Source organism: Nilaparvata lugens, chromosome 1, assembly GCF_014356525.2.
Source record: "Nilaparvata lugens isolate BPH chromosome 1, ASM1435652v1, whole genome shotgun sequence".
NCBI lineage: Eukaryota > Metazoa > Arthropoda > Insecta > Hemiptera > Delphacidae > Nilaparvata > Nilaparvata lugens.
Genome location: NC_052504.1, coordinates 68,013,380 through 68,023,514, shown reverse-complemented (window position 1 = coordinate 68,023,514; position 10,135 = coordinate 68,013,380). Strand labels below are relative to the sequence as shown.

General features: G+C 39.6%; 3 protein-coding genes across 3 annotated transcripts; all 3 read right to left on the bottom strand.

The window, feature by feature from the left end:
* Positions 1 to 5,509: 5,509 nt before the first annotated feature.
* On the bottom strand, positions 5,510 to 7,078 carry LOC120353534. Its single transcript, XM_039437484.1, has one exon. It carries the CDS (start codon positions 7,076 to 7,078, stop codon positions 5,510 to 5,512), a length of 1,569 nt encoding a protein of 522 aa, XP_039293418.1.
* A 276-nt stretch (positions 7,079 to 7,354) lies between these two features.
* LOC120353501 lies at positions 7,355 to 8,572 on the bottom strand. Its single transcript, XM_039437387.1, has one exon. The coding sequence runs from the start codon at positions 8,570 to 8,572 to the stop codon at positions 7,355 to 7,357; it is 1,218 nt and encodes a 405-aa protein (XP_039293321.1).
* A 128-nt stretch (positions 8,573 to 8,700) lies between these two features.
* LOC120353473 lies at positions 8,701 to 9,399 on the bottom strand. The gene has a single exon (XM_039437282.1). The coding sequence runs from the start codon at positions 9,397 to 9,399 to the stop codon at positions 8,701 to 8,703; it is 699 nt and encodes a 232-aa protein (XP_039293216.1).
* Positions 9,400 to 10,135: the final 736 nt, after the last annotated feature.

Below are 10,135 nucleotides of genomic sequence, written 5' to 3'. Positions count from 1 at the left end.
CAAAGTCTTCATATTAAAAAAGCAAACTCAGATGATGTTTTGAAAATAATCAATAACTTGAATAAAAACAAATCTCCAGGTATTGATAATATAAGAGTTCTCGATGTGCAGACAATAAAAGAAAAAGTAGGCACCTGCTGTAAAATCTTTTAGGTTAGCGGGACCAATTTTGTAATGCTTTTTACTGAATAAAATGATTGATTGATGAAATGTATTCATCTAAGTTTCATTCTTGTGGAACCTGGACCCTTGAAATGTCATCCTCCTCATCCAGTGTGCTGAAAACCCCAAATAATAATTATTATTAAACGAAAATCCAAATTAAAAGCTGTAATTCACCCCGAAGACTTTTATGCTACTGCAAATATTGACAACAGGGTAAACAGCTAGATGGAAATTCGATGAGCGCTACTATTCAAAAATTATTTGTCAGCCAGGGAATCGAACCCAGTACCTCCTAATTGCCGGTCAGAAATGCTTACCCTTACACCGAAATGACAATCCCTGGATAGCAGCGCTCATTTTATACGAAGCCATAGCGGCCAGCCAGTCTACAGATGGAAATTACTGAGATATTGCAATTATTCAAATGCCAATGAATTAATAATTATTATTAAACGAAAATCCAAATTAAATGCTGTAATTCACCCCGAAGACACTACTGCAAATATTGGCAACAGGGTAAACAGCTAGATGGAAATTGGATGAGCGCTACTATTCAAAAACTAATTGTCAGCCCGGGAGTCGATTCCCAAATGAAACAAATAATTTTTGAATAGTAGCACTCATCAAATTTCCATCTAGCTGTTTACCCTGTCGTCAATACTTGCAGTAGCAGAAGTCTTCGAGGTGAATTACAGCATTTAATTTGGATTTTCGTCCCCGGAGTCGATTCCCAAATGAAACAAATAATTTTTGAATAGTAGCACTCATCAAATTTCCATCTAGCTGTTTACCCTGTCGTCAATACTTGCAGTAGCAGAAGTCTTCGAGGTGAATTACAGCATTTAATTTGGATTTTCGTTCAATAATAATTATCAATTCATTAGCATTTGAATAATTACAACATCTCAGTAATTTCCAACCCCAAATAACTTAGTTATTACTGTACATTAACAGTAATTGAAAGTAATGTTTTTAACTTTTGTAAAGTTGAATTGTATTGAGTGATTTGATGTCACCATAAGAAATCAACAATTTTTCAGAGTGTTCAGAGATAGGATATTGCTTCAATAAAACTCAAGTTATTTGTTTCAAATTCATACGATATAATCAAAGTGTTAATATCTCTCACGTCCTCTAAAACCTTGATAACTCACTCAATTATTTTAAAATTTGGCATGCATGTTTGTAATCCAATATATCTACAAGCCTAGCAATTACTAATACTAGTTTGTAACAATGAACAATGCACTGTATGAAAAGGGTGGCCTATTTAGTTATTTGACAAATATGGCTACTATAGCAACGCACATTAAATGAGTAAATTGAGAATATGGGGCTCGAATTATTCAATTCAAGTTGTTTTTCTAAATTTCAAATCATCTGGATATGTGACCTAAAGAACTACTCATAGTTTACTATGTATCAACTAACAGGTTCGCACGCTTCACTACGGGGCCACAAAAATCCCGTTATGGTACATGAATTTAAATTTTTTTTAATAGAACATGAAATCCAATTGCTGCTTGCAGGTATGTGAGCACCACCCTCTACAGATATAAAGCCCACTCACTGGTTTTGAAACGTCACGAAGGTAATTGCCAAGGAAGCTGTGAACGTCTTTTCTTTGTCAGCACTTGAGCTATAAAAGCTCTTGAAACTTTCCTCAATAATGTCACGTTTTCACTTTCATCTCTTGGAAAGCGCACCTAAAAAGTACCCTAATTATTATGCCTTGAACACATGATGCATACCGTTTCAAAAACGAAACACAATTGGCGACTGTCGAGACTGTCAGAGATTTAGGGGTTTCCGAGCTCGGGATCTATGAGTTCTGGACTAAGACCAGACAGAGTCCAGGACTAAAATAAGCGCTCGGGTCCAAATCGACTTCCTGAGTCACAGGTTTATCTTCTAAGCTTCGGAGTCTGTTAAGTCCTCGACTACGTTATCGCCCTGACTCAGAAAGCCAATTTTCTGACTCCAGAGTTAAAAGCCGGTTAAAATCTAGAACTTAGCTAAACCTCAAGCTCAGAAACCGGCACTTGACTTTCAATTTGCACTCAGAATCTTATCAGCTGGCTGGAGATTTCAGACTACATTGGTAACGTCTCAAAACCAGTTAGGGGGCTTTCTATGGAGAGGGTGATGATGTGAGTGGGGATTTAAAGATTACAGAAGCACCCGTGGTGAAATTTCTTGTGTAATTTTAAACTGACTGATCATACCTTTTTATCATCCTAAATCATACTTGATGTTCATGAACTTTAAGCATTAATTATAAAATCTATAAATAAATTTGAAATTTGGGCTTCGATGTGAACAAGATTGATATTTTCTATTTGATAATACATGCAAAATTTGAAAATTGAAATCATCACCGTTTTTCAAAATGTGAAGCAAAAACTAAGTTTGCATTTCGCTAACAAATAAACGGCACACAAACAATCACACTCTTTTATTATTAAGAATAATAAGCATCACTTACCGAGGCTGTGAACGTTTTTTCGTCTGCATTTCAGCTAAAAAGCTCTTGAAAATTTTCTCAATATTGTCTCTGGTTTCACCTTCCATTTCTTGGAAAGCGCACCCAAAAAGTAATAGGCTTGAATTAGTAAAATATTAAGTAAATCTCTTGACTCAACTCAGGAGTTTGACCGTGTGTAGTAAACACTGCTGCACATAACGATCTTCGTGTAATAAAACAGTAAGGAAATAAAGTGACTAGGCTATATGGAGACAGTGTGGCAAAGTTTAGTTCATATAGATTACCTTAATTATTCTGAATAAATAACCTTTTAAATTCTTTATTTTTACATTAAAAAACTATAAATCTTATAAAACTTTTGAATAACGACAATATAATGTGAAGTAAATTCTCTACCCTAACTTTACAATAATTTTACATCAGACTGAATAAAAATTGAATTCAACTATAAAGTCCTATTCAGACAAATAGATTTTTCCTAGTAAGTGATATGCAATCTAACAGCTGGACACTATAATTACAAAAAGAAAGCTCATTTTCATTTGTAATCATTCAACAGCTGACAAATTTCAAATATTTTCCATGTATGCTTCTTTTTTCAGCTGTTGGACTTTGTTTCAGCCATTTGCTTGTATTAGCTTTGCATCACCCAATGGGAAAAACCATAAATGTCTGGATGGCCAATAGGGAGATTCTTGCTTTAATAAAATGGTGAAACAACAATAATTTATATTAAAATTGAATTTATTTTCAAAACATCAGTCTTCAACCCTTCAATAAGTTGGAGACTGTTGTAGATATAGTACTGTAACTTTCAGGATAAGTTATTGGTCGAATACTCCACCTTTTGACATACAACTGAATTTCAACCCCTCATAAGGGGGTGACTTGGGGGGTTGTAACTCAAAGATTTTGAATGTAAATACCCATTGTGTATTATCTTAAAAGCCTTCTCGAAACGAGAAAGATGACATCAATAAAAATCTTCTATGATACTTTTATCCGAAATGGCGGCTGATTGAAGTTTTGGTTTTTAAAGAAATAATTGATAAAAATCAATCAGCCGCCATTTTGGATAAAAGTATCATAGAAGATTTTTATTGATGTCATCTTTCTAGTTTTAAAAAGGCCTTTATAATGATGTATCACACAATGGGTGTTTACATTAAAAATATTCGAATTACAACCCCTCATTTCTTTACAAACTGTAACTTCAATCAGCCACCGTTTTGGATTCAAGTTTCATAGTACATTTCAATTGATGTAATGTTTCTTGTTTTAAAAAGCCCTTTAAAATAATGTACCACACAATAGGCGTTTACATTAAAATTTTCCAGTTAAAACTATTGAGTCACCATATTATAGATTCTGAACCTACTCAACCCCTTATGAAGGGGTTGAAATTCAGTTTTACCATACGTCAAGAGTTAGAGTATTTGACCAGTAACATATCCTGAAAGCTACAGTATTATATCAACAACAGTCTCTAATTTATTGAAAGATTCCCATACATATGACTCACTCTGTATAATTACTAACTATTAATGATTAGCACAAGCCTAGAGCTTATGTGGGCATCACCCATAGAAAAAAATTGTTTGACTTTATATTCTGTTTTAAAAAATTAAAAATTGAGACTTACCGTACTTCGATTTCTCTTTGCTGGTAAACCGAATTTTAGAAGACTTCAGCCAGTCTTTGATTACTGCTTCCATGTCTTTTTCTTCTGTGTTGGAAAATTTTATCACCACAGCTCCTTTCAGAAATAGAATAAAAGTTTACTTATAATTAAACATATTTCAAACAATATTTCTTGACTGGAAAATTGAAAAAACACACATGTTGCAAACACAGTCACACTCTCTCTTATTATATAAAATATAAATTGCTAAAATGTGAGGACTACAACTGTAGTTTTTCTAAATGTGAATAAGAAATAGAGCTAATAATATAAATAAATGAATCACTTGCTTGTTGAAAAAGTCTGAATAAAGCCGGCAGCACTAGCAAACAACTGAATAAATTCCAATAGAAAGCAATTAAATGATATCTAGTAGGCTAATTCAATTCAAATTGTTAGAGCCAATGTAATGGGCTTCAAATCACGTTACTTAGTAGCTCAAAATAAAGTCGTTACCTTTAAGAAGCTTCTCGTACAAGGATGGCGGGTTCGCAGTGGACTGTAACAGCGGTTTTCTCGTTCGGGTAGGCGGTAGCACGTTATTGTAATAAGAAATCACTTGCACTGGCTGGGGGGAAAACATGGGCCCATGTCGCAGCGAAGAGGTCGTACATTTATAAGTTCTTTCAAAGGGAGGAAAAATTGGTAGCGTTAGTGCACGTTTTAGAACAAGCCATCTTGACAAAGCGGAAACGGGCGAAGTAGTAGTGGGGAGTGGAACAAGCCGAGAGAGAGAGCAGTGCCATCTACAATGGGCTTGGCGATATCATTGCGGCTGATGGCAGTGGCATGTTAGATGGCCATGGGTGAGCGCGGTTGATTCAAAACACACAGCCAACTTACCGACAGATATAAGAGGGAAACTGCCGAAGTTATATTGGCGGTAACATACCCCCCCCTCAAAAACGAACAGTTTTTCATAGCGGTGGAAACAATCTCCAGCGGGTCGGTGACAATACACAGTGAGAGCGTTGCACAAATGACCAGAAAGGTGGCACAGACAGGAACAGTGGTGTAGCTAGGAGCAGCGGTGTAGACAGAAACAGCAGTGTAGACAGGAACGGCGGTGTAGACAGTAACGGCGGTGTAGACAGCAGCAGCGGTGTAGACAATAACAATCCTCACGGATGTGAGCGAGGCAGTCTTCATGCGGTGTGTGCGGTAACTTGTAGAAGGTTTCAAATGATGCGGTGAACTTTGCGTATGTCTCGAACAATGTTCCCAGATGCGCATTTGATAGTGACTACACGTACTAGTCCATCTTTACCAGGGTGTAGCGCAATAATCCTGCCTAACGGCCAGCTGAGAGGAGAGGTGTTGACAGATTTGATTATGACCAAATCGTTAAGTTGCAAGTTTCTTTCAGCGGTTTTCCATTTTGTGCGATTGATCAAGGTGCATAGGTACTCCTTGGACCAGCGATTCCAGAAATATTGGGTCATTTGGTTTGTAAGTCTCCAGCGGCGTGCGACCAATAGTTCCTTCGTCTCTATGGGTTGCGGTGGTGCGGTAAGAGGTCTACCAATTAGGAAGTGCCCGGGAGTGAGCACAGAGGCAGCTTCAGCAGGTTCAGAGGACAATTCTGTAAGCGGTCGACTATTTAGAATACTTTCAATTCTAACGAAAATGGTGTCATACTCTTCGTATGTAAGAGCTGTGTCCCCAATACAGCGGTGTAGCAGTGTTTTGGCGGATTTGACGGCAGCTTCCCATATGCCTCCTTGATGCGGAGCATAAGGGGGAATGAACTTCCAGTTTATGCCGTAGTTAGACAGAAAGCACTTCACTTCAGAGGGCATCGTCTTCAAGAGTTTTTCTAACTCATACATTTTTCTTGCGGCGGATGTGAAAGTCTTAGCGTTGTCTGAAAACAGAGTGTGCGGCGCACCTCTGCGGGCAATAAATCGGTGTAGAGCGGCGATGAAGTTGTTGACAGACATCGAGGACAGGAACTCTAGATGAGTAGCTTTGGTGGTCAAACATACAAATATGCACAGATAACCTTTTGTTGTTTGTGTGCGTTTCAATAAAGATGTTTTGCATGAGAAAGGACCAGCAAAGTCCAAGCCAGTTAAATTGAATGGTCTATTGGCGGTGACTCGTTCAGCAGGTAGCGGGGCCATATGTTGCTGTAGGTTGGTGCGGCAAAAGCGGTTACAAATGACACATTGATGTATTATGCGGCGAACTTGATTGCGGGCAGAGATTATCCAATACTGTTGGCAAACAGCTGCTTGTGTGGTGCGGGGACTGGCATGACAATTTTGAAGATGTATGTGTCGAATGATGAGTGAGGATACATGCTCATTTTTCGGCAGCAATAATGGATTTCTAGCTTCACTAGAAATCGGAGCGTGCTCAAGACGACCAGATAAGCATATCAAATCGTAATCATCAATGTACGGTTGCAACCTTAGTAGATGCTTAGGACATTTTTCAGCTTTCAACTCTGTTATTTCCTTCTGAAATTTATCCCGTTGCACAACATGAACAATGAGTTTTATAGCTATTTCAGCTTCACAGGCGGTGGTGTCAATTGAGGCAGGCGTTTCACAGGTTTCAATCTGTTTGACTATTTTGCAGCGATATTCATAACGGGCTGGTTTGATGCGGTTGACAAATCTTAGTATGTAGACAAAAATACGACATAGCTTTCCAAATTTGGATACACGTTCTATAGCGGTATACAAACGATTCTCAATTGGTTCTTCAACAGTAGCGAGAATGTACAGCGGGTTAGTTTTCATCTCAGGTACAATGTTGGAAACAAGATGATTGGACACGGGAAAGTCAGTGGCGAGACAACGAAACGCATTGGTAGTGTGCCACCAATCATGGCAGGAGACGATTTCAGCGGGAGTCAAGCCTCTCGAAGCAATATCTGCACAGTTGTTAGCAGAAGTAACGTGATGCCATGACTCAAGTTTTGTTAACTGAGTAATTTGCTGTACTCTGTTGGCAACAAAAATCTGCAATTTGTATGTGGGTGTATTGATCCAATCCAAGGCAGTCTTGGAATCGGTTTAGAGTCGAATTTCTTGTAAATCATATTCAGACAGCGTAGGTAAGATGGCGGATAGTAAACGAGCAAGCAGCAAACAACCCATCAATTCCAGGCGTGTAATTGTCATAGTTTTCAGCGGGGCGACATGACTTTTGGCGGCTATGAGACAGCAGTTAACATATCTATTTTCAGTCTCTTCATGAATATATATACAAGCAGCAAACCCCTTTTCGGAGGCATCGGCGAATCCAAGCAGCCGGGTAGTAGAGCGGTTACAGGTGAGTAAACGCGGGATTACAACATTGTCCAAACGGGAAATTTCAGCGGTAATCAGCTCCCAATGAGCTCGAAGTGAGGCTGGAACCTCAGTGTCCCAAGCTAATTGCTGAGACCACAGCGTGCGCATGAATAGCTTGAACAGCATTATGAGAGGAGTGAGCCACCCAAGGGGGTCGTAGACTCGAGCAATGAATGATAGAACGGTTCTTTTAGTGATTTGCCCATTAAAAGGAGAAATGAAATAGCGAAAGTTGTCCGCGAGCGGGCTGTAGACAATTCCAAGAACTTTTGCAGTAGTGTTGTCATCAAACATACAATCTTGATTTTCCAAAAATTCTGCAGGCAAGTTAGCGATCAATTCAGGAGTATTAGAGTTCCATTTCTGAAGTTCAAAGGAGCCAAGCGACAATAACTCAATCAGTTCAGAAATAAGCGTTTGTGCTTCAGAAAAATTGTTACTTCCTCCCAGCAGGTCATCAACATAAGTTTGACTTGTTAAAACTTTACTTGCCAGAGGGAATGCTTCTCCTTCATCCTTGACAAGTTGTTGCAATGTGCGTTGCGCTAAATAAGCACTGGAAGTAAGCCCATAGGTTACGGTTTTAAGTTCAAATTCTTTTGCAGGTTCATGATAATTAGGTTTCCAAAAAACATGTTGGTGACGGCAGTCTTCAGGCCTTAACAAAATCTGGCGATACATCTGCTTGCAATCAGAAAGGACAATGTACTTGTAAGTGCGGAATTTGGTCAATACTTGAATAATATTGGACTGCAGTTTTGGCCCTGGTAACAAATTCTCATTTAGTGAATGCCCATTGGTATCCTTGCTGGAAGCATTAAACACCACCCTGATTTTCTGAGTGGGGTCCTTATTTTTAAAAACTGCATGGTGTGGAATCACATAGTCAGAAGCGGATTTGGCAAGTTCCAAATGGCCAAGCTCATGATATTCTGTCATGAAGTTGTCGTATTTCTTCTTTAGTTCCGAAGAATTTTCCAAGCGTTTTAATAATCCAAGGTGACTTCAATAAGCTTGCTTGCGGTTTGAAACAAGAACAGGTGTGCTAGGCTTGAAGGGGAGTGCGACTACATATCTGCCTTCATCATTGATAAGAATTTCGCATTTATTTGGACATCTTCAGTCTCCCAAAACTTGTTCATGACCTCAGCAAGCGGTTCTTCGCGGGCAAACATGGTGCAGATAAGTTGCATCTGATGAAGCGGAGCAGGCGAGTCCTCAATATTTAGCTTTCCACTCAGAACATAGCCAAATATAGTGGCGAAGGCAGTGGGATTTCCTGGTATAATAGCATTGGCGGAAGAAACAAATACATTAGGATAAATGTCAGCTCCGATCAAGAGGTCTATCCTATTGGGTTGGTCAAAACCAGGGTCAGCGAGATCCAAATGTGAAAGTGAGGTTTTGAGCTCACTGCTGATTGGAAAAGCGGGTAGGTCACCAGCTATTTGCTCTAAGACAAGGGCTTCAGTTTGGAGAAAGGTGTTAAACTGCGGTCGAGATAGCAGTGTCAAATGAGTGGTACCTTTTACAGCGGTCGCTTGTTCAGAGATACCATTAATCTGAATGCGTGCGGGCATGATGGTGATACCAAGTTGCTGGGCAGCTCGGGTAGTGATAATCGATCTCATGGAGCCACAATCCAATACAGCACGTAGTAATTGTGATCGGTTGTATTGATCAACAACGGCAACGATAGCGGTGCCCAGTAAAGCAGAAGCGTGTACAGCTTTCACTTGTGCACAGCCACTGAAGGTGTCCGGCATGCCGGTGGATGAACTGCGGGTTGGGGTTGAGATATTGGTCACAGGCGCTGTGCCAAAAGGTGACGAAGAAGACCGTGAGGGACTGGCCGTGTTTTGCGGGATTCTCGAATCGGTACAACATGAATTACTTACATATTGTGATGAGTGTATGTCATCGGTAAACCGCTGTGTTGACATTGGTTCAAATCCTGGTGGCGGGGAGCGACAGCTAGCACCTCCAGAGGTGGAAGCTGGTTGGTAACTAGATATGGTAGGCCTATTATGAGAGATAGAAGGGTAGCGATCTGGTCGGCGTTCAGCAATTAAAAAGGATTGTGAACTCTCATTATTTTTGCATAGCAGGGTATGGTGATGGATTGATTTACATGCACGACAAGAGGACAGTGAATTGCATTTGGCTTTGAGGTGGGACCCGAGGCATCCGAAGCATCTGCGGTTTTGCTTGACAATATCCATTCGTTTGTTGATAGGTTCCTTCCTAAAGCGCTCACATTTGTACAATGGATGAGGAATGTTGCATAGTACACACAGATTGCTGCCACTTTTGTTTTCAGTAAATTGCGGTTTTACTACTTGTGAATGATCTTCAGTCTTCACTTTTGCGGTTGGTATAGCGGTGTAACTAGCACTAGATAACTGTTCACTCACCTCATTGATGGCGGTTACCTCCAGCGATTTTTCTTGGTTGGAAATGAATTTCATCAGGTGGTCAAAAGCAGGTAAGTCGTCAGGGCCC